The 27,019-nt window shown below is 42.8% G+C and overlaps 1 protein-coding gene across 1 annotated transcript; it reads right to left on the reverse strand.

The window, feature by feature from the left end:
* Nucleotides 1-552: 552 nt before the first annotated feature.
* SNAPC1 (small nuclear RNA activating complex polypeptide 1) lies at nucleotides 553-27,019 on the reverse strand. The gene is made up of 10 exons (XM_077819516.1): nucleotides 26,823-27,019; nucleotides 15,908-16,067; nucleotides 12,196-12,336; nucleotides 11,471-11,575; nucleotides 10,292-10,450; nucleotides 9,747-9,821; nucleotides 8,393-8,455; nucleotides 6,316-6,460; nucleotides 3,021-3,107; nucleotides 553-1,140 (listed from the first exon to the last, which is right to left on the reverse strand). The coding sequence occupies exons 1-10, from the start codon at nucleotides 26,948-26,950 to the stop codon at nucleotides 1,106-1,108; spliced, it is 1,098 nt and encodes a 365-aa protein (XP_077675642.1). The 5' UTR covers nucleotides 26,951-27,019; the 3' UTR covers nucleotides 553-1,105.

Raw genomic sequence — 27,019 nt, forward strand, 5'->3', positions numbered from 1 at the left:
CAGATGTTAAGCCTATGAAATTAACAGTTTGAAATTATAAATCAAATAAAAAAACTGAGGACTTGATCTGCTCAATCTTTTTCTTATTGCTAAATATAATTGAGTTCAAATAGGCTGTTTCTTGTGAGTTACTCCCTCAGCTCTAGTTCTGAACAGCAGCAATGAAAATGGCCAGTCTTGGTAATTTCACAGTGCTGCTGTGAAACTTGTAAGAGCTGAGGCAGCAGAGCTGTCCTGCATTCTGAAAGACAACACCGCACTGGGCAACACTGGGAAGTGTACAGTCACAAAGACAAGAAACAGATTAGCCACCCGCCCTGCTTTTGTGAGGAAAAAGGCCAGTGTGCCACCGGTGAGTGGATTTTCATGCCCCAGGTTTGTATTTGTTACAACTGTGCTTTTTAAATTTAATCACATGAGACAGAATCCAGTAAAAAGTTTTATCACAACTGAATCTGGGCTCGAGTTCCTAAACATCATGTCACTGTGGGCTAAAAGCAGGCCACATGTTTATAAACGTTGTGCGCAATGAAATGGAGCATACACACTTAGTAAAAAAAAAATCATTTATTGCACTTAGTAATCTTAAATGGTCACTAACATTACAAAATTAGCAGTTACGTTCAGAGGTTGTAAGAATACTGATAGCACAAGTACAAAATATTCATCCATACAGTGTACATATTCGGAGTGTTCTTGTAGTAGATTCTGTTATTTGTGTTATATGGGAATGAGTTATAAATGTCAATTCACATGGCAAAAACTAGACAAAACAAAAAAGCAGCCCTCTGCCCCTCACCATTTCCAATACAGGTACAAGGACACATATACAATTTAGTTTTTGGGAGAAAAAGTTTCCACTCCACTCTACCTTCACCTGGGTTGTACCATTACACAACATATACTGAAGTCACTATTTACAGTTCCACATAACCTGTAGTTCTAGGAGGAGTAATTTTTGCTTTGTGACTTCATTTGATATGGCTGCACAGAGATGACCAAATCAAATAATTTACAAAGTTGTTTTAGACATTTATATTTGACCATAAAAAAAAAAAATCTAACAGTCTAATTCACATAAGAAATTCTTCAACTTGATCCTTTCTTAACGGGTTCTTTTCCTTTTAGGGCATGGAAGATCTGACAAGAAGAGATAAAAGAGGTTCAACAGCCTGTCAGATGACTGTTTTTATAAATAAAGTCAAATAAAAGCTACAGTATACAATTGTATTCAAAATATTAGAGACAGTGTACCCCTTCAAGTATCAACTAGCACTATGGGAACAGATTAGTGTACTTTAAAGTTTATTCAGATATATAAATACCTTGCAAGCTCTCTGCACATGAACTCCCAATGATCTCAATCTAAGTTTCGCACATGAAGTGCTTAAAAGACTGGATCCCAAATGTTTCATGTCTAAATTGATTGCACATGTATCTGTAACAAAGTCTGTTTACCATTGGCATTATCCAAAAGAAGCGGTCTTCCATTTCTTCCTGATTTAGACATACAAGTGCTCTTTTAATCCACATGACCATTTAAAGGGCATATTAGTAATTCACCTGAACTGCAATTAATTGCACTACTAGTTTAGATTTGAAGTCAATAAACTAAACACACTCACTCAAAAGTTAGCGACAATTATATTTACATGAGGAGGTCTTCAGAGGAAATAGTCTCTCCTCAGCTCTATGAAAACTCCTTGCACTTTAAAAAGGCAAGTACACACATGCTCCCTCTCTATTCATCTACTTTAATACAGTTTCTATAATGCTGACCCCACAAGAGCTTTACCCCATGGGGCACTAGTTAAAGCTTGTCAATAAGCTATCCATCACTTGTCCCACTTATTTTAGGTAGCCTCAGTTTCACCTTAGCCTTTCATATTAAGGGTTAGATTCACTGGTCCATTAAGTCCACTTTGCACTGCGTACATGGTACAAAATGACCTTAATGTGGTTGGAGATAATCAATAGAAGGTTTCTCCTCTACTCCTGCCACACCTACCAACCCCACCCCAGACATGTCGGGGTAGAGGGATGGCAAGTACTGCTGCTATACTCAATCCTCCACAGGCATGAAGGAGCTGCCACCATTTCCAGACAGCCTCCAGTTCCACCATGATTGAGCTCTGCTTGGGCACAGTGGAAAATTTGCCCTGGAAGCTTCTGATCACTGGTCAACTCAATGAAAACAGAGATTTTAGCAATGCCCCAAGTGCAATTGTAATTTCCATAGGACCAGCTCCAATGGAAGTTCTCTAAGGTTGTCTTTTACTTTCAAGTAAAAGCTATGTTCTCCTTCATGACACAAACAGATGAAGCATATCAAAATCTTCTTCCCTCTTTTCAATTACTAATGGAATCACATCCCAACTTTGCCATGAAGTCTCTAATATTGCAGAGAAAGTCCTTAGTCCATGTATATAGGGTTGGCTCTTGATCCTTGGTTTGACTGAGGTATGCGTCAAACATGACCCAAGGGATGGCCCTTTTATGTCCTCTGACTGAGAGGCTAGATAGGGCTAGTTTGGCCTCTATTGCAAGTTAGTCCAGAGGCTGCTATACCATACAACTAAGGCTCCTGTTTAGCAACTGGGAGAACTCTTGAAAGAGGTTTTATTCTCCCTTTTAATAAATATAAAAATTATAAGTTCACCTACAGCATTTGCCAAGAATAAATATCCTCCTTTTAACTGAGTGCAATCTTTGCTCTACTGTATTAAGAACATGGGAAAAGATGCATATGGCATAACAAGACTTTTAAATGATTATTCATGTGCTTGCAGGGTGCTTGTTAAAGCCTTGTGCTATTTTATGGAAATAAACTTACAGGTTTAGAAATAGTCTAGCTGTGACAAGACAGGAAAACCAGAACAGCAGAAGTTATAATACAGTAGGTAGAGTTCTTAACTGCACCTTCGGTACTTTGAAAACCACAAATATATTTGCAAAAAGAAACACTAGACAGTAATAAGTTACAAACAAACACGTCTCAAATGTTAGGACTGCAGTCATACCTTCTTCACTGGAATTCTCTTCTTCTGCGATTACAGGCATCCTACGATTCCGAGTAACGGCTTCCTTCTTTATTGCTTGTCTCCTATCTACAAAGGAATATTCAGGGAAAAATGCCACCAGTTATTAATGTGTCTGCATCTCAGGTACAAACAATCCAGACAGATTGCTTACTTGCTCTTGATTAAAAAAGCAGACATCAGTTGGTACTAAGGAGCTTTTAGCACCTTCACAGGACCTTCATTTGGCTCTTGAGCAATAACTAGTAATATAAACATAAACCATACTAAACGAAGACTCTGAAAAGATGGATGCAGGGTTAGTTAACATTAGCCAGAGAGATTACAGGGAATAAAGAGGTTTTGCAGATAACGAAGTGCTACAGAGCCATCAAACCAAATAAATGTTCATTTTCACAGGAATGAAATTCATAAATAAAATGGCTGGAATACCTGAATTTTTCAACTCTGTCTTTTAAGAAAATAAGGTCAGACACCTTATGAAACCCTGATTAGAATATACTTGGAGGAATGTAAGAAAATACTTGGAAAATAGGACTACATAAAAATGAGCTGATCCAAATGATATACATCTTAGGGCGCAAAATGAATTAATTTACTGAACTACGGAATTATTTTTGGAATGTAGGAAGATAAGCCAATGCCAGACTAGATCAGAACCTAGGTCCATCTAGTCCAGTATCTTGTCTTTTACAGTGGCAGATACTAGATGCTTCAGAGCAGTGGTCTCAAAGTCCTGGCCCGTGGGCCATTTGCGGCCCGAGAACCTCCCCACTGCAGCCTGCGGAGAGACGTTTCTGCGGCAGGCGCCACCCCGCACAGCTCCCATTGGCTGTGGGAAAGGGACAGAGATACCATCACTAGTCACCGGGCAGAGTCAGCCATGGAGGCAGCATCATTAGTTGCCAGGGAGAGTCAGCCATGGAGGCAGCATCACTTTCCCCCCCCCCCCCACAATGAATATAAACAAAATACCGAACACAAATATCTGATGCCCACCTTGCTGCAATCCTGAAGGTTTCAACGGCTCAGTCACTGAGGCCAAACATCAACAAACTGACAGAACTGAAGCGTTGCCAGGTGTCTGGCAAACACTAAAAACTCTCTGGCAGGCAAAGAATTGTATAAAGTTGTATGACAATTTTATTATTTCTAAGAAATTCAAAATAAAAAAATATAAACGTTTTCTTTTCTGAACACTATCTTCAGTGACATTATTGGCCTGCTGGGAGGATTTGAGGACTGGCACTGGCCCGAAGGTAAATTGAGTTCCTGCTTCAGAGGAAGGTGTAAGAACCCTGCAGTAGGCAGAACTGGGGTAATCTGGTTCCCATATTCGACCTCGCCCTGATCTCTAATACAGTAGAACCTCAGAGTTACAAACTGACTTGTGTTAAACAAACTACTAAAAATTGAAGGGAAAGCAGCATTCTTCTCCTGCATAGTATAATTTGAAAGCTGTATTAAGTCAAAGGTCAGTTGTAAACTTTTGAAAGAACCATAACATTTTGTTCAGAGTTATGAACGTTAGATTATCTTAAGCCCTAAGCATCAAGTTTCAACATGTCTTCCAAACTTTGTTAACATTAACTACAACATCTCTGTGTAACAAGAATATCCATACAGATATCCAATCCTTTTTGAATCTTGCTACATTTTTGGCCTCAACAACTGCCTGCTGTAATGAGTTCCACAATGTAACCATGCTGGCTGAAAGAAAGTGTTTCCTTTTTATCAGTCTTGAATTAGCCATTTTTTAATTTTATTGACTGTCCCCATGGTTCTTTTGTTATGAGCAGTGTTCCCTCTAATTTTTCCCACACGTGTGTGGAATGAATTTTGTTATGTGCATGAATATGGAGCTGATGTGTCACACATCACCTCCATATTGATGCACATAACATTCATGCGGCAGGGGTGGGACCAAAGGTTCGGCGTGTGGGAGGGGATTCAGGGCTGAAACAGAGGGTTGGGATGCAGGAGGGGGTGAGGACTCCGGCTGGGAGTGCAGGCTCTGGGTGGGACCAAGGATAAGGGGTTTGGGGTGCAGGAGAGGGCTGGGGCCGAGGACGAGGGGTGCAGGCTGCCCCGGGGCTATGGCAAGGAGAGAGAGAACTCTCCCCCCTGCTCTCTGCCCCCGCAGCTGCACCTGGTCTGGAGGGGATAGGCGCCTCTCCCCCGGCTGCTGCAGGTCCAGGGCATCTCTTCCCCGTCCACGGCAGGTCCAGGTCCGGGCTGGGGCACCTCTTCCCTATCCGTGGTAAGTCCAGGGGGCTGGGTTGGGGCACCTCTCCCCCTGTCTGCAGCAGGTCCTAATATGGCACTAAAAATGATCCTGGCAAAGTTTAAGTGCAATCTTCACTAAAATAATGAAACGTTTATTGTGAGCAGGAACTGTGATTACAGAGCCTTGAGCAATTAACTGCATGATTATATAAAATTCCTTTCAGACAATAACTTTTTATAGAATGGTAAAAGAAACAGTGTGGTAGCTGCAATATAACAGGATTAAAAAAAAACAAAAAAACATTTGATTCAATGTTTTCAGTCCTATTCTAAAGCAATGCATTGGATGCCAACAGTGTCACCTGAATTGAAAATTGACTTAAGTACCATTAGTGAGGGCAAAAATAAATGGCACTGCGTATCAGATGGGAGCGGGACGCTGTAGACATCAAGACATCTGTATTATTAAATAATCTTCATTAATAAGCTTAAAGAGCAGATAAATACCGAATTCTTAAACGGGAGGATATTCATTGAAGAACACAACAGGAACAAAAACAGAAGATAGAAACAAAAGCAGAAAATCAGACTATTTTCTCTGGATTTTGGGCTAGGCCCCCTGGAGCTATCAACATTCATACACTGCTTCTACATTCATGAAGGCCAATCCTTGCCCAGCAGGAGAGAAAGAACAACAGTTGGTAGTCTGCCTTTGCCATCTAACACACTGGTGAGAGAAGATAAAAAATAAAAAGCATTCTACCCTACATTACTGGCAGTAAAGAAATGTTTGGGGGGAGAATTACCAAGAGCAGAGATAAGAGTTCACTTTAGCTTAGCCACAGCTCTTTCCGCCTGCTGAGAGAGAGAAGACAACTGAGCAAGATCAGCCAAGTCAGGTGCATTTACAAAGGGAAGTGACATCTCAAGTCCTTTGCTTTATTTCCTGTCTCCATCTGCTGATAAGAACTATAACCAACTGCCTTGGCTGACAGAGGGGAGAGAAGAATTCCTTAGCATCTCCAGTACCGCTAATATAATGAAGAATTACCTTTGGTTTCCAATGAGTTTCTCTTTTGTGTCAACTGTGACCTCTCTCTGCTTCTTTTACACCTGGGAGTTTTCATTTTTCCCTGATCAGACCCAGATTCAGAAGATTCTAGTTTAACTTGACGGTGCCTTCTTGATTTGGAGGCCTAAAATCCAAACAAATCCATTAAGCAACAGAAAGAAATCTAGTTACTACATACACACAATAGTGATACACTCAGCAAGTAACTGAATCTTGTTAGGGAAATAAGACATGTTACGACATCTTTCTGTCTCCACCACCATGCCAGTGATCACACTATGCTTAACACAGCGGTTCTCAAACAGGGGTCCAGAGCTCCCTGGGGGAGCTGCAAGTAGGTTTCAGGGGTCCACCAAAATAAACCAGAGAGGATGGCCAGCATTAGACTCACTGGGCCCAGGGCAGAAAGCTGAATCCTGAGCCCCTCGTCCCTGGGCTGAAGCCAAAGCCTGAATAACTTAGCTTTGTGGAGCCCCCCTTGGCATGGAGACCTAGGCAATTGCTCTGCTTGCTACCTCCTAAAGCCAGGCATGGCTATTAATCTACTGAAAAACAGTTGTTGTGGCAACGGTTGGCCGCGGAATTTGGTTTTTTTGTGTTTTTTTTGGGGGGGGGTGGGCGAGAGCTCAGAAGGAAAAAGGTTGAGAACCCCTTGTTTAACAGACAAGACAATAATGACAGTAAGTGTCCATAGTAGCTGAGAACTGGGCACCCAACTCTTATGCACTTTTGAAAATCCCACGTCTTAAAGTATTACCATTTCAGAGTAACACTGCTTATCTGACATTCAAATAACGAAAAGGAGGACTTGTGGCACCTTAGAGACTAACAAATTTATTTGAGCATAAGCTTTCGTGAACTACAGCTCACTTCATCGGATGCATTCAGTGGAAAATACAGTGGGGAGATCTGTAGTGAGCTGTAGCTCACGAAAGATTATGCTCAAATAAATTTTAGTCTCTAAGGTGCCACAAGTCCTCCTTTTCTTTTTGTGAATACAGACTAACACGGCTGCTACTCTGAAACCTGTCAAATAATGAACACATTGTGAGACTTATTTTCAAGAGCACAGAGAATGCCCTGGTGCTACATTTTTTTGTACAATTATTTTTAAGCAATAAGCAGCAAATGTTAAGAACATTTCTTGTGTAACAAAGACAGACTACCAAGACCAAATGGGGTTTTTACTGTCCAGTTTGGGGCTCCATTTTTCTCTTAGTTGCCTGGGAAAGCAACATCACTATAATTTCAAAGTTTTACTACTGTATACTCAAAGCACTATATCATGATTTTAGTAAATATGTGCATCCACATTCCCCATATTAGGAGAGAAAAATGTTTAAGTGTGGATCTACTATAAAAAACAATACAATGGAGATTGGGGGATTTCATGTTCATTGGTTCAATGACTAATCAGATCTAGAATAACATTTTCAAAAGTACTTAAGTGACTTAAAAGCCTCGGTCCCATTTTCAAAAAGTGACCTCAGAGCTTAAGTCTCATTCACTTTTAAGAACTCCCAAGACTTTGAAAGTTAAAAGCATTTAGCAGCCTAAATTCTAAAGTCACTTTTGAAAATTTTAGCCCATTTCATTTGACAGGTAAAAGTATGGGAGTTTTTAACTGCCAGCATAGACAGTTCGCCCTGGGATTGGAAAGTCATGGCAGCTTTCTAAAACATATGTACAAAATTCTGTTCTCAGTTACCTGTGTAACTCCACTGAAAAAAGGGGTGTGCACAGATATCAAATGAAGGCCAATTAGTCTTGACATAAGGAACTTTACTAACAGTTCTGTCACGTGCCAGACTAGAATCCAGCTCACTCTCTCAACACCTGTATTGCTTTTGCAAAGCTAATAGGAGTAGTAAAAACTTGGTTTTGTTGCCAATAAGGTGGGTAAGACTGAATGCCCAATGGGAGCAGGGCTTGAAGCAGATGGTGCCATTTTGATAAATCACTTTTCTGACCATATTATAATTTAAGTGAAAGTAAGTGTTTTTGGAAAGGTAATGATTAACAATTCCCTAACAAATATATCTAATTGTTTACTTACCTCAGCAACTGCATTATAGGACTTGTATTTGATTTTAGCCAGTGCATTTGCTCTTTCAGAACCCTGTAAACAAACAAGAAAAAGGTCAGAAAAAGCCAGTTACCGGCATATCACCTTAATCTTCTCATTTTTATTCGCAATCACAGAGCTTTTCACCCAGATCTCAAAGTGCTTTACTAAATTGGAGAATCATCATCCCTGTTTTATATATAAGGAAACTAAGTACCGCTAGCAAGACGTGCCCAAGGGGTCACCACATGTCAAAGACTCCAGATCTCCTGTCTCCCACACCCTTGTCCTATCCTCTGAACCATGGCAACCGTGGGCTTTATACGTCTGCTTGCATTCATACAAAAATACTTTGATTTAGTATTTTTCAAATATTTGACAAGGGCCACAGAGCTTTGCCGCTATGTCTTAGCTGTCCATTGATCTTGTCCTTCCTTATGATCAATTATGAAAAACAGAAATAAAATGCAAGACAGACTCACTTTGCTCAAAGAAACTAGCATCTTAAAACAACTAGAGGATGAAGATAAATGAGGCAGCGATCCCTTCTGTGAATGTACAACTGTTTATAAGATTCACTCGCTATGTCTCTATCTTGGAGTTGGGCACAGGGGAAGAGAATAAATCTCAATATTTACAGTATGCAAATTGATGGAATATAAAAGTGTACAAAGGAGGCAGTTTCCATATTACCTGATATAACATTCAGTGAAAGGGCAATATTAAATTAAGGAACAACTCCTTGAGAGTGAATGTAGAAGATGCATCTTGCAAACTGTGTCATTTGTAGAGAGCTAAGTGTGTAAAATAAGTGCTGCTTAAAAAGTCCTTATTTCAGTATCAGATTTCCAGAGTAAAGCAACTGTGACTTTGGCTTTCCTAGGTTTCTACAGTGCAGAAAAGCATACATGCAAATAGTTACCTTTCTATGAAAGGTAACTTTCTGGGGTTCAACCCAGCAGTCATTTAAACAAAAAGCAGCACTATGAAACAGTTTATTGTAAAAACTGAATACAGCATTCAGTTGAAACTACAGGAGAACCAGAAAGGAATTTGGCCAGGATAGAAGGGATAGAACCCCTACTTATGTGGAGAATGGCCATGGCATTCTTCAGGACCTCTCAAGTTGAGACCTGAGTCCACCACTAACAGAGAAGAACATACTTGCTAAAAAACACCAACACTACTCAGAACTCTGGAATCTGAAGGTCTCCCATGCTAGTACTAGCCAGGCTTGACCAGACCACTGCTTAGTTTCCTGACTTGATCACAGATTGACGTGCTCTGACTGCAGATTAGGTTGCCCAATAACATTAAGATATTACACAGTAAAAACTTTTCTTACTTCTGAGTCTTGAGAAGTCCCTCCTTCCCTTTTGTCAGTCATTTCGTCACTATCTTTAGCCTTTGAGGAGGATTTCTGAAAAAGTATAGATATGTAAAACTCATTCAGGACTTGAACAAAACTGAAAATGTGCACAGTAACGTTGTCATCTCCATTTCCATTTGACAACATAAAATTTAAAAGATCAATTTATTCTAGGAAATTAACCACATTCTCTCTTCCCTTCTACCTCAGTCTAATATTTTAATTACTGGTATCATGTCCCTTGCATGACTTCAAAGTAAGTGTGTGTAGCACATTTAACATTTACATTACAGGATTACATAGATCCCTACTTAAAGCATTCATGCACCACTAATCTTCAGACTTCCATAGAGGCAACGTATACACATTATATATCTGGTCTTTCACTCATGACAAATCTTTTAAGACAAAGCTTTAATTTATCATTTGAAAAATATATTCAGAGATCTTCACACATTTAACACATTCTATACACTCATGATAACCTGCACTGCCACAGCACAATAGAGACTATAACCTACCATTTTGTCCTGCTGCCATTGCTGATATTCCAAAATCATATTCTTAATATTAATTACAAATTCATCCTTTATCAAGCTCAGAGCCTTATCCGGCTGGGATCCGTCAGTGGAGATCAAACACTTCATTTTCTGATAGTGGTCATGAACATTCATCATTTCCTTAAGTGAAAAATGTTAAAAGCTTTTAAAAAAAAAACAGTGATGTAGCAACAAATAAAGAATATAAACTCCTGGTTAAATACGGACATAGTGCATATAATTTTTTTCATCACAGTATATTGAACTAGCAACTGTTTTAAAAAGGAGGTTGTTAAAATTAGCTGATCACTGTCAGTAGTAGCAAGTCATAAGAGTGTTTTAATTAATATCTAGTATCATGGTCCCACCAGCTTAGTGGAGAATCAGAGGAAGACAGACTGTGCACTAAGAAGGAAACATCAGTGGTACCAGGTAATTATTTTCAGGCAAAGATTTCAATCCTCAACTGTTTGAGGCATTTTAAAGTTTCCCCCCATTTCATGGTTAGTTAATGATTTCAGTGGCAATGGAGGACGTGAGATGGGGGGCAGGTCTTCCCTGTGTACAAGTCTAAAATGCTAGAACCAACTGGAAGAGACATCATGAACCAGACAGCTGGTCAGCATGACTAGACAATGTAACAGAAGAAAAACTCTATCCTACTTCCAGTGCCAGAGTTTGTATAGGTAACATTATACTAAAAGTGAGAGAGTAAAATGACCATTGGAAAACAGGCAAGGGTTTGAAAAAAACAAAACACCACCCAATCCTGCAGCTGACTGTAAGCTGGTACATCAACATGCTCACTTGTATGCAGCCAGTTGCCGAACCAAGGCAAACACAAAGGTCAAAATTTAAATAAAATACTGTCTTTTGCAGTGTACTTCCCCCACTTCTTGTCTGAGAGTTGCCTATTTGGATTGGTAGGGAACAGTCTTCTTAACACGTCTGTGAAGCACTTTGCACACTTTCGGTATTATACAAATATAGTAGTCCTTCCATGAAAATAGATGCAGTGTTTCAGAACGGATGGTAAAACTGTTGGTACACATAATTGTCCTTATTTCTGTAACAAAACTTTTACAAGGACCAGACCATACAATTAGAGAAATTATATTTGACAGTAATGATAATTATTTTGTAGCATAAAAGTTACTGTACCTCCAACACATCATTAGTGATGAGCTTGCTTACTCGGTTACTTAGCTCCTTAAATTCCTCTTTAAGTTCAGTTTCCCGAACCTTTTTCTTAGTTCTGAAGCACAGCTGTATAAAGATGGGTATATTTCGAAATACATGGTAAAAGAAATGTACAGGTGTATGTTTATAACTATGAAAATTCTCACCTTGACAGTCAAAAATGAAAGATGCTGAAAGGCATGGATCTAGAAAACAAGGTGATCCTGACATTCATCTGTATAGATTTATTTTCAAACATTCAATCTCACAGCAATGATTTAAATAGCTTTTGTGAAACACTTTTTTAAAAAAAGATATTCTTTCACTGCATGGATGTTATCAGAAATTCAAGCCACCACCCAAACTCAGAAAAACAATGTTAATTTCTACAGATTAAAAGACATGATAAATTATAAAGATGCCAAAGCAATATTTTTTCAAATAATTGCTAGTTTTTTAAAGCAGAACATATGATGGATTCAGATTACATCTAAACTACATTTTAAATCCAACAGCCTCTATCGTGAGTTAGTTATGTAAAGTACCTACTGCACTTTGGGGTATTGTAAAAAAATAACTGCAAACCAAGTGCACTGGTGCTGCTCAACTCTCTCTTCATTTCTTATTTTTAACTAAACATTGTACAACAATTAGAAGATAGACAGGGATTTTCTAAAGGAAGTAAACTTCTTTGTGCAATAACTCACAAGTCTGGGCATTGCTGTAAAGTGAAATGCTTTGTCTAGTCTCAGCTTCCTAAATATGTACGCTGCATCATAATGCTGGGCATTTATCAGATCCTGTTGAAATCTCTGAACTTCAAGCCACTCCTTGAGTGCAATTCTGATCTGCAATAGAAAAAAGGAATCTATTTTACTGATACACATTTCCTTGAACAGTGGTTAGAGATTTTAGCTGACCAGTGGAGTAAAGTCATAGCATGCTACAAACTGGAGACATGCCTGAATGGGTGTATATGACAGAAGTGACCTCAAAACTACAGAAAAGATGCAGCAGATTCTAATAGTAACAAGTCAGTCACATAAGTAATCCTATATAACATTGTTGTGTTTAGTATTCTAGGTTTAGCCATCTGTTTTGACAATGAATACAATGATGCCAACCTTACTCTGACTTCTAGGGATGTTTATAAAAAAAAGTTGAGGAATTAGAAAGGTTACTTGGACTACAGACAAGTACCAAAAGTGCAAAGCCAAATACAGACAGGAAGCATGGGTAGGGCCATACCAAATTCACGGTCCACTTTGGTCAATTTCATGATCATAGGATTTTAAAAATTGTAAATTTCATGATTTCAGGTATTTAAAACTAAAGTTTCACGGTGTTGTGATTGTAAGGTTATTGTAGGGGGAGGGTTGCCATATTGCTTCTGTGCTGCTGCTGGCGGCAGCGCTGCCTTCAGAGTCGAGCAGCTGGAGAGCGGCGGATGCTGGCTGCGAGCCCAGCTCTGAAGGCAGAGCTGCTGCCAGCAGCAGCGCAGAAGTAAGGGAAGCATGGTATGGTATGCCGCTCAGCTCTGAAGTCAGCACAGAAGTAAGGGTGGCAATACCATGACGCACTACATAACCGTGAGACCCCCCCAACTCCCTTTGGGTCAGGACCCACAATTTGAGAAACTGATCTCCCCTGTAAAATCTGTATAATATAGGGCAAAGGCACATAAAAGTCCAGATTTCACAGGGGGAGACCAGATTTCACAGTCCATAACACATTTTTCATGGCCATGAATTTGGAAGGGGCCTAGATATGGGGTAGCGCCAGGAACGCTTGAGGTGCATTTTAGATCACTATGTGCGATGGATATGTCCATGGGAAAAAGTTCAATAGTATGCATAATTTTCAACCTTTTGTGACAGCTTAAATTGCTTTACATTCATTTGTATGGTCTATTTTGCACTTCTGAAACCATTTTCAATTTGTTGCCACATTTGGCTATTTTTATCACCTATATCAGCCATTTTGACAGACAGTGGCAGCTGGTGAACTTTGGGGCAAGTGGATCATAACAAACAAAAAAATATCATGGATGCTTACCCACAAAATTTTCCTAGGCAGGCAGCCAGAGAACCATGTGCATGTGTATGGGGCTCCATGCCTTCGCACAGCCATGACATTTCCCCCTGGTGAAACCAGAACCTCTCCTCCTCCCCGCCTCTCTCCCCAGAGAAACCAGGAACTTTCCCTGCTCTCCCTGTCTATGATCAAGGGGGACCCTGCCCACTCCACCTTTCCTAGCAGGGGAAAGGGGAGGACTGGCCCTAGGAAAGCAGGCCTCCTATGCCACCTAGGGCTCTTTATTACCTTGGCCACTCCTTGCCCTGGACCTCATTCCCAGGATGAACCTTCTCTTGTATTCCCTCTCTCCTCCTCCTCCTCCCCCACTGGCTGAACAGTAAGTATCTGACAGGAGGCAATGTAGGAATTTGGAATGGTATTGGGGTACTGGTTTCCCCACCCTAGCCACAGGCTGCTTGTTGCTCTCTAAATGCCCTGTGGACAGTGCTGATGCATTCTAAACAGTACCTACAGCACATTAACGTAGTGCAGCAGGGTTCACAGGGGACAGTTAAAGAGCAACACACAGCCTGTGGCATGGGCAGTGAATCAGGAGCACCAAACACCATTTAAAATTGCCACGGCTTGCCTCCTATCAGACCTTCACTGCACAATCTGCACACATGCCACAAAGGCAATGAAGAACGCCCTGCACAGCCACGGCACTATTTGCTGTGTTCATCGGACCCAAGTGGCAGTGACTGATGCAAAAGCATAGATTTAAGACCTGAATTCATAATTAAAATGTAAACACTAGGAGGATTACGGAAAATTAGGGAAGATTGGCATCTCTCTGAATGGGGACGAGCAACACCTCGCTCAAAGAGCAGAAGTCTTAGATTCTTAGGTGGCTGAAACACTATGTTTAGCTACAAACGTGCAGACTCAAGTTTAGTATTTTTAAGAAATTCCATTGTAAAGCTGTAGTTTTATCAACACTGCAATGATATTTTACTGAAGTACCTTTCCTTCCCTATCTATTCTGTCTACCTTCCACTTTCTCCAGTTGATTGAAACTTCTTAGATCATTGCTAAAAAATATGTTGGTGGCAGCCATTTGAGTTTTAAATACTTGTAAAGTTATGACAGTTATCTCAATTGAATTTCCTGACTTGTCTGAAGTTAAAGCATGCACTGTAACAGCATTAGTAATTTACTTCAACCACTGAAGTGCAACTTTGGGCCCAAAACTTGCAAATCCTTACATATGCACATATTTTTTACTCATAAGTAGTCTAATTATACCTTTCCCTACACTGCATTTCCAACACCACCTTTACATTTTGTTTCTTCTCCAAAACCTGATACTTCCACACTTTTTCAATGCATCTCATCAGCCCCTGCCTCTCAGCCCACATACGCACTTCCCTTCAACACAGCACTTGGAAATTTTACGGACACCTAACTGTCAGGGAATAAACCTACTAGTTAAAGACTAATGTCAAAGACACACACACACCCCGCCACCCACCCCTTGTGTTCTGATCTGCCAAGGTGAGACGTTAATTCATACACTCCTCAAAGCTGTAAAGAGAACAGTGTAAGGATTCTTACCTAAGTGCCATTATTTTAACCTGCTCAGGAAATCCAGGTAGGTATATGAAAGATGAAAAGTCTTCCCTCTAACCTGAGAGGGAGAGAAAACATTTTCCTCTTGTTTTCCTCTCCTACCCAGAGGGTCCTGGCTGTGAAGATGGTTTTTGCTACTTTACCCCTCAGCTCTTGATGGTGCAAAAAGAATTCATCTACTCTACACCTCCCCCAACATCTCTTTTTAGGTCCCCCTTTCTAAAGAATAGCTTCAGAACATGTATCTATATTGTTTATACCTTTCAGAAGAAACTGCAGTTAAACTTATAATTTCCCTGTTATATATATGGTTCTGAAGAGTGTAAAACGAAAACGGATGAAACTTTGGCCAGTTTTCACTTTGCTACAGGTTGGGAAAACGTAAGCACCACCAGCAGCACTAGAGCTCTCTGCAGCCCTAGAGAAAGACTGCTGAACATTTACTCTCAGCTCACATTTGGAAGCCTAGAAACTTTAATTTATTATTCCTTAAACAAAGGAGAGTTTCCTATAGGCACAGGCAAGTGATATTTTAAGTTCTGAAAAATACCATGCCTTTAGTTAATTTAGCCAGTTTTTAGGCTCTCAGACTTTAATGATGTTCAAAAAGGCTAGTTTTCTTAGAGGGCCCATTTCTTCCAGAATACTCATGTTTTATTCCTAAAAAAGAAAAAAGTCTTCAAGTTGTGGTGGTAAAATATACAAGAAATCATTATACAATCATAAAAGTCTGATATTCTTTTGAGACGGAATCCTCAAAAAAAAAAAACTTACCTTTTGTTTTGGCTTACAGAGTTGCGTACTGTACAATCCATACAGAAGATACAGAGCACCAACACGAATCTGGAAAGTGTAAGGAGGCAAGAAGTATCGCCATGCCAGATCCAACACCTTCTGTGTAAACTTATTCTTCTCTAAAGGCCTTGTTTGACCACTAAAACAAACAAACAAACAATAGATAAAAGCAAATAATGATATAAGTACAGTTTTTAAAAGATTTAACCCATTAATACATTTAAAACTTATGTTAGACTAACGTCTGATTATAACTGACAAATCTTCAAGGATAATCAGGGTTAAATCTCTTAAATTTTACCTCTTGTCATTCTGTCATTCCTTACATTAAACAGAAGACCTATGTTCTGAAGGATGCAATGATCTGATTTTGTTCTCAGAAACCCCATATGACAAGGATACAATCAAACTCCACAGTCCTGAATGTCCTTGCTTTTGGTGTTAGTCAGACTTAACACTGCTAGATACTTCTATATTCATGTTTTTCCTTATTAAAAAAGGAACCAACTGTTTCATTACTGCATTTTCTAATCTATTTCTACTTTTAGGAATTTAAATAGTATGCTTAGAATACAGCCAAAGTGCATGGGCTCAATACAGCATATCTTGGACGCAGTGTGTTAGGATATAGATATCTTATAGATATATCTTATAGATATAGATATAGTCACATCTTGGTGCCGGTGACTCGGATGCATCGCATTGGATAGGTGAGTGGCAGCCTGTAAGTCCCCCTCCCCAACAGTCCACGCAGCTGCTTGGAGGGGGTATCGCGAACTCTCGTGATGGTAGTTGCGGGTTCTGGCAAGCCAGGGTAAAGGATTTTTTGGATAAATGGATAAGGGAGGACCAGGGCCAATACCAGGTACAGGGGTCAACCTGGGATGAGATTAAAAAGGAAATGGAGGAAGTGTTAGGGGACCCAGAGGTATGGGGGGTCGCTGAGGAGCCCACCCTCCTTGGTATATGGGTAGGGGAAGAAGGTTCCTGCCCATGGGGACTGAATGCCTCCCAGGGAAAAGAGGCACTTCAGTCTGCTTGTGAGGTTTGAAGTAAGGGCAGCATTATGGGAAGCTGCCAGTAATCTTTCAAGTTTGGTGCTGCTTCAGCAAGGACTGCTGAAGGGTTGTAAATTAGTTAGGGGTAGTGAAAGATGATTTGGCACAAAAGGGTTTAAGGTCAAAAGCAGAGTTAACAGACCACCTTTAGAGACTGGATCTGAGACTTAGTCCTGTGGGAGTGGAGAGAAAAAAAAAAATAAAAGTTTCAAAGTGCAACCTGCCTTTCCACACTCTTGTTTTTCTGAAGTTTTAATGGAGGGTACTTTGGATACTTATGTGAGATGTCAAGAAAGAAGTTTTTGTTTAATGATAAAACCCAGTTATATACATGTAACTGTATGTGCAACTCTGTGCAGTCACATTGGATGGAAGCTTGGTAATTAAATTTTCCAAGGGGGTCAGGTAGAGTGGCTACTACCACCACTACGCTTCTGTCCCCAGAAGCCTTTACAGCTATTCTGAGGGAAAATGGGCCCTTTTCCCACAGAAATGGTCTATAAGGGACTGCTGCAGGCAGAGAGAGAATCTGATCAAAATTATTTGACTTTTGGGTAATGTAATCAAAATCACTAAAGGATGGAAGGGGTTTCTATTGGAACTTAACTTGGCTGCTTTTGGTTGTGTCTAGTTGTACAAGATGGAAGTGTAATCGGGGTACAGTTATGTAAAAAGAGTAATCACAGGGCAAGGGATGTTGGGCAAAACAGAATTTTGTGTGTTTGCATGGGAAAAAGAAAAGGAAAAGGGGAGGAATGATGGGAACACTGAGCCTTGGGATGGCTCTGGGGGATTAGATTGTTACTTTGGTGGGTGTGCATGAAAACTCTGTGGGCATGGGGGAGGCAGTTATACCTTGTGTAAAATTAATTTGGCTAATATGATGTTATGGAGGTTAAACTATATGGAAGGAATGTGCATTTTCCCAGGACGTGTGCGGTGTATATTGGAGAAGGGGTAAAAGAAATGCAAATAAAACATGGTACTTAGTTAAAATCCTAATAGGGCTCCAAAAGGAGCCACAATAGGTTGTGCTTTCTTTTTCAGATCTGTGTGTGTTTTGGAGCAGGAGATGAAAGTGGAAAGTAATCAGAACTCTGGTGGAAGTGGAATGTTTCCCTTTTAAGACACTCTCTAAACTGCTAACAGCTTTGGATCCAAAAGCAAGCTAGTAAGCCTCTGTGTGTAAATGCAAATTACCTAGCTGATGGGCACAAAGGAGCTGCAAATAACGAATACATCTGGTCAGCAAACAATCTACTAGAAGACTCAGATTATGGCCCTTCAGGAAAGGAAGCTGAAAAAACAAGTCAAGCCTGAAAATAAGGGGGACAGGTTAACCTTAAGGGGTGTGTGTGTGTGTGTGTGTGTAAAAAGAAAAGGAGTACTTGTGGCACCTTAGAGACTCACCAGTTTATTTGAGCATGAGCTTTCGTGAGCTACAGCTCACTTCATCAGATACATCAGGTATCTGATGAAGTGAGCTGTAGCTCACGAAAGCTCATGCTCAAATAAACTGGTGAGTCTCTAAGGTGCCACAAGTACTCCTTTTCTTTTTGCGAATACAGACTAACACGGCTGTTACTCTGAAACCTGTGTGTGTGTGTGTGTGTGTGTAGTGCTAAAATCTGAAGCTGTGTCTCAGCTATTACCTGAGAATAAACTTAAAGCTTGGTACAGCAGAGAAACTATTGCAAACTTGGTCTGTTGTACAAGAGGGGAAACTGAGGTACACCATCTCATGAATTTCATAAATGACCAGTGAGTGAGGTAATTCACTAGCATGACTATAGAACAAAATAAGGACAGCCTGGAGGTAATTCTTCTGTTTTTCCTGCAAGTAGCAAGGACATTTGTAAAAGAAAGTGGTATTATTATTAAGCAATAATCTGTCCCCACCAGGGGGGTGGAAATTGTTTCTTTTGTTTTTCAGACACTCTACAAGCAAGCTGACGCCAGCGGAAGAATAACTCAGAATACCATGGATCTATGTTTTGTGTTGTTTGTCTGTGGTGTTTGTCTTGTTGCTAGCATTGTTGTGTTTTAATGAACAGAAAATCTCATGACATGGGTGGGGATGGCTTCAAAAGGCTGACCTTGGGGGGGAGATGTGTATGGGAATGCAAAATGCTCAACTAGGAGGCCAGCATCTGTGTAATAGCTACCGTGGTACCTGGAAATGGAATGGCAACTAAGGTGGCCCCCACAAGCCCTATGGAACTAATGAGAAGGGGAGGAGCTCACCGGGAATTAATGGAGGGGTGTGTAAAATAGTGTAAATCAATAGAAGATGTTTGGATGTGCCCCTCTCCTATGACTATAGAGGAGCAGGATCAATGGCCTATGCAAGGGGTGGACAATTGGGTGTACTGTGTATAAGGTGTTTTGCTGGGAATGCACATATTACTGGGGGCACAATTACACCAGCCCATAACCAAACTACACCCATCTACATGCTGCTATATGGACTTTGGTGCACAAATGGATCTGTGAATCTTATTGCTGTGAATAATCAAACCAGGGCATACTGCCTGATTCTATACCAAGTGGTCAAGCTGGTTTGGACAATATCCCATTTCTCTGTGAACATTCAATGGACTTATGATATGGACAAAAGCAAGCAAAACCTCCAAGGGCAGGCTGTTGCAACTGCCAGCAACTGGACACAAGATCGTGACCCCCATCGAAGGAGGAGAGGCAGTGTTTTGGGGGTGTCTCGGATGTTGGACCGTACTGCAGTGTTCAGGACTTGGTGTTGCTGTGGATTTTGTATTGTTAACTGTACTTGTGTTACGTTGCATAGGGAGATAACCTATAAGGAATGTAATAAGCCCTCCAAACCCTGCAGTGTACTAGATAACCCGGACCCAACCTTCTCAGGCCCACTCTAATGGGAAGTCTGGAACACTAATTGGAATAGGTGTGGTATGCCCGTACGAGAGAAGGTGCAGGGCACTATACTACACAAGGGGCAGTGGGACAAATGGAATATCGACACCTTCCACCTTGATGCCTGGCCCTATCAGGAAATGTGTCGCCATATGTCCTATGCTTTTCTAGGGATACCTGGGCAGGAGGATCCCAAAAGAAAAAGAAAAAAAAGGGGTGGAGTGTTAGGATATAGATATTCAGGCCTGTCTGCAAAGGCCTGTACTCTAAGAATTTAGGTGTATTCTTATCACTTGGCTAGTGACAGAGGTATAAAAGAAAGAATCAAAATCACTGTCTGCTGGTGTAAGGGCCTTCTCTTACTGTGACAGTCTGAGGCCCTGTTCTTAGGCTAAGGCCTTTGGCTAAGCAGCAGAGGCAGCCATAAGCTGGGAAGCAAACAGTCACATCCTCACATTCCAAACTAGTCACACTGAAATAAGGTGCTATTCGGCTGTTAGGAATACAATCCTGTCCTGATAGTTCCTATCACCTCCAGAGAAAGGGAAGTGCCTAGAAAATGTAAAAGGAAACTTAGTTTGATAGCATCCTGTCTGGCAAGAACTCACTTATCAATAGCTGGGATGTGAAATCCTCACTTCTGTGTTGTCTTGTCATTGTAGTTCCCACTTTAGATGGACATCGTACCAAAAGGACTGAAGGTAAAAAATCCATTACAATCTACATACCACACAGACTATGCTGACAGCTTGTGCCACACGCTCTCAAAGAAACTGCGGAACCACCTGATCAACATCCTCTACAGCAAACAGGGAAAGATTAAGAATGAGCTCTCAAAAATGGATACTCTCATAAAAATCCAACCTTCCACACAAACTTCCTCGTGGCTGGATTTTACTAAAACTAGACAAGCCATTTACAACGCACACTTTGCTTCTCTACAAAAGAAAAAGGACACTAAACTTTCTAAACTACTACATGCTACAAGGGGCCACAGCAATGGTTCCCTCAACCCACCTAGCAATATTGTTAACCTATCCAACTATACTCTCAGCCCAGCAGAAGCAGCTGTTCTATCTCGGGGCCTCTCCTTCTGCCCCTCCACCCCCATGAACATGATACAGTTCTGTGGTGACCTAGAATCCTATTTTCGACGTCTCCGACTCAAGGAATATTTCCAAAATACCTCTGAACAACATACTAATCCACAGAGGTCTCCCTACCAACACTACAGAAAGAAGGATTCTAGGTGGACTCCTCCTGAAGGTCGAAACAGCAGACTGGACTTCTACATAGAGTGCTTCCGCCGACGTGCACGGGCTGAAATTGTGGAAAAGCAGCATCACTTGCCCCATAACCTCAGCCATGCGGAACGCAATGCCATCCACAGCCTCAGAAACAACTCTGACATCATAATCAAAAAGGCTGACAAAGGAGGTGCTGTTGTCATCATGAATAGGTCGGAATATGAACAAGAGGCTGCTCGGCAGCTCTCCAACACGAGTTTCTACAAGCCATTACCCTATGATCCCACTGAGAGTTACCAAAAGCAACTACAGCATTTGCTCAAGAAACTTCCTGAAAAAGCACAAGATCAAATCCGCACAGACACACCCCTGGAACCTCGACCTGGGATATTCTATCTACTACCCAAGATCCATAAACCTGGAACTCCTGGGCGCCCCATCATTTCAGGCATTGGCACCCTGACAGCAGGATTGTCTGGCTATGTAGACTCCCTCCTCAGACCCTACGCTACCAGCACTCCCAGCTACCTTCGAGACACCACTGACTTCCTGAGGAAACTTCAATCCATCGGTGATCTTCCTGATAACACCATCCTGGCCACTATGGATGTAGAAGCCCTCTACACCAACATTCCACACAAAGATGGACTACAAGCCGTCAGGAACACTATCCCCGATAATGTCACGGCTAACCTGGTGGCTGAACTTTGTGACTTTGTCCTTACCCATAACTATTTCACATTTGGGGACAATGTATACCTTCAGATCAGCGGCACTGCTATGGGTACCCGCATGGCCCCACAATATGCCAACATTTTTATGGCTGATTTAGAACAACGCTTCCTCAGCTCTCATCCCCTAAAGCCCCTACTCTACTTGCGCTATATTGATGACATCTTCATCATCTGGACCCATGGAAAAGAAGCCCTTGAGGAATTCCACCATGATTTCAACAATTTCCATCCCACCATCAACCTCAGCCTGGTCCAGTCCACACAAGAGATCCACTTCCTGGACACTACAGTGCTAATAAACAATGGTCACATAAACACCACCCTATACCGGAAACCTACTGACCGCTATTCCTACCTGCATGCCTCTAGCTTTCACCCTGACCACACCACACGATCCATCGTCTACAGCCAAGCTCTGCGATACAACCGCATTTGCTCCAACCCCTCAGACAGAGACAAACACCTACAAGATCTCTGTCAAGCTTTCTTACAACTACAATACCCACCTGCGGAAGTAAAGAAACAGATTGATAGGGCCAGAAGAGTTCCCAGAAGTTACCTACTACAGGACAGGCCTAACAAAGAAAATAACAGAACGCCACTAGCCGTCACCTTCAGCCCCCAACTAAAACCCCTCCAACGCATTATTAAGGATCTACAACCTATCCTAAAGGATGACCCAACACTCTCACAAATCTTGGGAGACAGGCCAGTCCTTGCCTACAGACAGCCCCGCAACCTGAAGCAAATACTCACCAACAACCACATACCACACAACAGAACCACTAACCCAGGAACTTATCCTTGCAACAAAGCCCGTTGCCAATTGTGCCCACATATCTATTCAGGGGACACCATCACAGGGCCTAATAACATCAGCCACACTATCAGAGGCTCGTTCACCTGCACATCCACCAATGTGATTTATGCCATCATGTGCCAGCAATGCCCCTCTGCCATGTACATTGGTCAAACTGGACAGTCTCTACGTAAAAGAATAAATGGACACAAATCAGATGTCAAGAATTATAACATTCATAAACCAGTCGGAGAACACTTCAATCTCTCTGGTCACGCAATCACAGACATGAAGGTCGCTATCTTAAAACAAAAAAACTTCAAATCCAGACTCCAGCGAGAAACTGCTGAATTGGAATTCATTTGCAAATTGGATACTATTAATTTAGGCTTAAATAGAGACTGGGAGTGGCTAAGTCATTATGCAAGGTAGCCTATTTCCTCTTGTTTTTTCCTACCCCCCCCTCCCCCCAGATGTTCTGGTTTAACTTGGATTTAAACTTGGAGAGTGGTCAGTTTGGACGAGCTATTACCAGCAGGAGAGTGAGTCTGTGTGTGTATGGGGGTGGGTTTTTGGAGGGGGGTGAGGGAGTGAGAGAACCTGGATTTGTGCAGGAAATGGCCTAACTTCATTATCATGCACATTGTGTAAAGAGTTGTCACTTTGGATGGGCTATCACCAGCAGGAGAGTGAATTTGTGTGGGGGGGTGGAGGGTGAGAAAACCTGGATTTGTGCTGGAAATGGCCTAACCTGACGATTACTTTAGATAAGCTATTACCAGCAGGACAGTGGGGTGGGAGGAGGTATTGTTTCATATTCTCTGTGTATATATAAAGTCTGCTGCAGTTTCCACGGTATACATCTGATGAAGTGAGCTGTAGCTCACGAAAGCTCATGCTCAAATAAATTGGTTAGTCTCTAAGGTGCCACAAGTACTCCTTTTCTTTTTGCGAATACAGACTAACACGGCTGTTACTCTGAAACCTGTCACTTTGCTATTGTTTGTCTGTATAATCTCTGTCTGGTTCTGTGATTGTTCCTGTCTGCTGTATAATTAATTTTGCTGGGTGTAAACTAATTAAGGTGGTGGGATATAATTGGTTACATAATCATGTTACAATATGTTAGGATTGGTTACTTAAATTTCAGGAAAATGATTGGTTAAGGTATAGCTAAGCAGAACTCAAGTTTTACTATATAATCTGTAGTCAATGAGGGTGTGGATGTGGATGGGCATGGGCATGTGGGTGAGGGAGATGGGAACAGGGAATGGGGGTAAGAAAATTGGAATCATGTTTTGCTAAAGGGGGAAATGGGAACAGGGAATGGGAGTAAGGAAGTTGGAATCATGTTTGACTAAGGGTAGGAATGGGAACAGGGACACAGGTGTAAGGCTCTGTGGTGTCAGAGCTGGGAAGGAGGATACTAAGGAAGGAAACTGGAATCATGCTTGCTGGAAGTTCACCCCAATAAACATCGAATTGTTTGCACCTTTGGACTTCGGGTATTGTTGCTCTCTGTTCATGCGAGAAGGACCAGTGAAGTAAGTGGGTGAAGGAATAAGCCCCCTAACACAGTGCAGCACAAGCCACATGAAATACAAACACTACATTCATAATCTCAGTATACCTTACAAGAATTAAAGCTTTTGAGGTTTCACTTTCTCCCTCTTTTAAGTTTGCTTTATAATCTTATTTTTTTTTAAAGTTACAGACTGAAAAATCTAGCGACACCATCAGAGGACCCAACCACATGAGCCACACCAACAGGAGCCCATTCACCTGCACATCTACTAATGAGATATATGCCATCATGTGCTAGAAATGCCCCTCTGCCATGTACATTGGCCAAACCGGACAGTCGGTTCGTAAAAGAACAAATGGACACAAAATCAGACATCAGGAACGGTAACACACAAAAGCCAGTAGGACAGTCTCCCTGGACCGTCTATAACCGATTTAAAAGTAGCCATATTTCAGCCAAAAAAACCTTCAAAAACAGACTTCAAAGAGAAACTGCAGAGCTACAATTCATTTGCAAATTTAACACCATTAATTTGGGCTTGAATAGGGACTGAGAGTGGCTGGCTCACTACAAAAGCAATTTTCCCTCTCTTGGTATTGACACCACCTCCTCATTATCATAGAATCATAGAATCATAGAATATCAGGGTTGGAAGGGACCCCTGAAGGTCATCTAGTCCAACCCCCTGCTCGAAGCAGGACCAATTCCCAGTTAAATCATCCCAGCCAGGGCTTTGTCAAGCCTGACCTTAAAAACTTCCAAGGAAGGAGATTCCACCACCTCCCTAGGCAACGCATTCCAGTGTTTCACCACCCTCTTAGTGAAAAAGTTTTTCCTAATATCCAATCTAAACCTCCCCCACTGCAACTTGAGGCCATTACTCCTCGTTCTGTCATCTGCTACCATTGAGAACAGTCTAGAGCCATCCTCTTTGGAACCCCCTTTCAGGTAGTTGAAAGCAGCTATCAAATCCCCCCTCATTCTTCTCTTCTGCAGGCTAAACAATCCCAGCTCCCTCAGCCTCTCCTCATAAGTCATGTGTTCTAGACCCCTAATCATTTTTGTTGCCCTTCGCTGGACTCTCTCCAATTTATCCACATCCTTCTTGTAGTGTGGGGCCCAAAACTGGACACAGTACTCCAGATGAGGCCTCACCAATGTCGAATAGAGGGGGACGATCACGTCCCTCGATCTGCTCGCTATGCCCCTACGTATATTATTGGGAGTGGACAACATCCACCCTGATAGAATTGGGCCTGTCAACTCCCTTCTCTTCATGTGTCAGTATATTTATGCCTGCATCTGTAATTTTCACTCCATGCATCTGAAGAAGTGGGGTTTTTTACCCACGAAAGCTTATGCTCAAATAAATCTGTTAGTCTTTAAGGTGCCACCGGACCCCTTTTTGTTTTTGTGGATACAGACTAATATGGCTACCCCCTGATACTAGACTCTGAAAGTGCAGAGCTTGGTACACTGGCTGCAGAGGAAGAGTAACTGACAAGAACTATCCATGGCAGAAACACATCAGAGCACAGCTAGAGCTAAAAATATAATTTTGAATGATGCTACATTTAGATTGGTGTCAAGTATCAGGGGGTAGCCCTGTTAGTCTGTATCCACAAAAACAACAGGGAGTCCATGCATCTGAAGAAGTGGGTTTTTTACCCACCAAAGCTTATGCCCAAATAAATCTGTCAGTCTTTAAGGCGCCACCAGACTCCCTGTTGTTTTTTTACATTTAGATTGACTGTCATGATCCCAGCACAGAGACAGGGGGATCTCTCATAGGGAGGAGGGGGGGTTTACGGGGGAGATGCCGGATTTCCCGGGGGGTCAAGGGGGAGGAGTGCGGGGAGAAGAGTTGCCGGTGCCGGGTCTCTCACGGGGAGGGGTGCGAGCCGGTGCCGGGTCTCTCAGGGGGAGGGGGGGGGGGAGGGGTGCGAGCCGGTGCCGGGTCTCTCACGGGGAGGGGGGGGGGAGGGGTGCGAGCCGGTGCCGGGTCTCTCACGGGGAGGGGGGGGGGGAGGGGTGCGAGCCGGTGCCGGGTCTCTCACGGGGAGGGGGGGGGGAGGGGTGCGAGCCGGTGCCGGGTCTCTCACGGGGAGGGGAGGGGGAGGGGTGCGAGCCGGTGCCGGGTCTCTCACGGGGAGGGGAGGGGGAGGGGTGCGAGCCGGTGCCGGGTCTCTCACGGGGAGGGGAGGGGGAGGGGTGCGAGCCGGTGCCGGGTCTCTCACGGGGAGGGGAGGGGGAGGGGTGCGAGCCGGTGCCGGGTCTCTCACGGGGAGGGGAGAGGGAGGGGTGCGAGCCGGTGCCGGGTCTCTCACGGGGAGGGGAGGGGGAGGGGTGCGAGCCGGTGCCGGGTCTCTCACGAGGGGTGCGGGGACGAAGCCGGATCCCTCACGGGGCGGAGGAGGGGGGGGAGGTGCCGGGTCTCTCACGGGGGGGGGGGGGGAGGGGTGCGAGCCGGTGCCGGGTCTCTCACGGGGAGGGGGGGGGGAGGGGTGCGAGCCGGTGCCGGGTCTCTCACGGGGAGGGGGGGGAGGGGTGCGAGCCGGTGCCGGGTCTCTCACGAGGGGTGCGGGGACGAAGCCGGATCCCTCACGGGGCGGAGGAGGGGGGGGAGGTGCCGGGTGTCTCACTGGAAGATGGTGTGGAAGCGGCGGTCCCGCCACAGGCCGGAGAACACCTCGAAGCGGACATTATCCGTCTCCTGGAAGCTGCTCAGCAGCGCCTCGCAGTCCGCCTGCAGCCCCGAGGCGCAGCTCATCCCGCCGCCGGGCCGCTCCAGCCCAGCAGCTACCCGCGGCAGGCCCAGGCAGAGCAGGACCACCAGTGC

The sequence above is a fragment of the Eretmochelys imbricata genome, chromosome 6 (genome assembly GCF_965152235.1).
Source record: "Eretmochelys imbricata isolate rEreImb1 chromosome 6, rEreImb1.hap1, whole genome shotgun sequence".
NCBI classification, from domain to species: domain Eukaryota; kingdom Metazoa; phylum Chordata; order Testudines; family Cheloniidae; genus Eretmochelys; species Eretmochelys imbricata.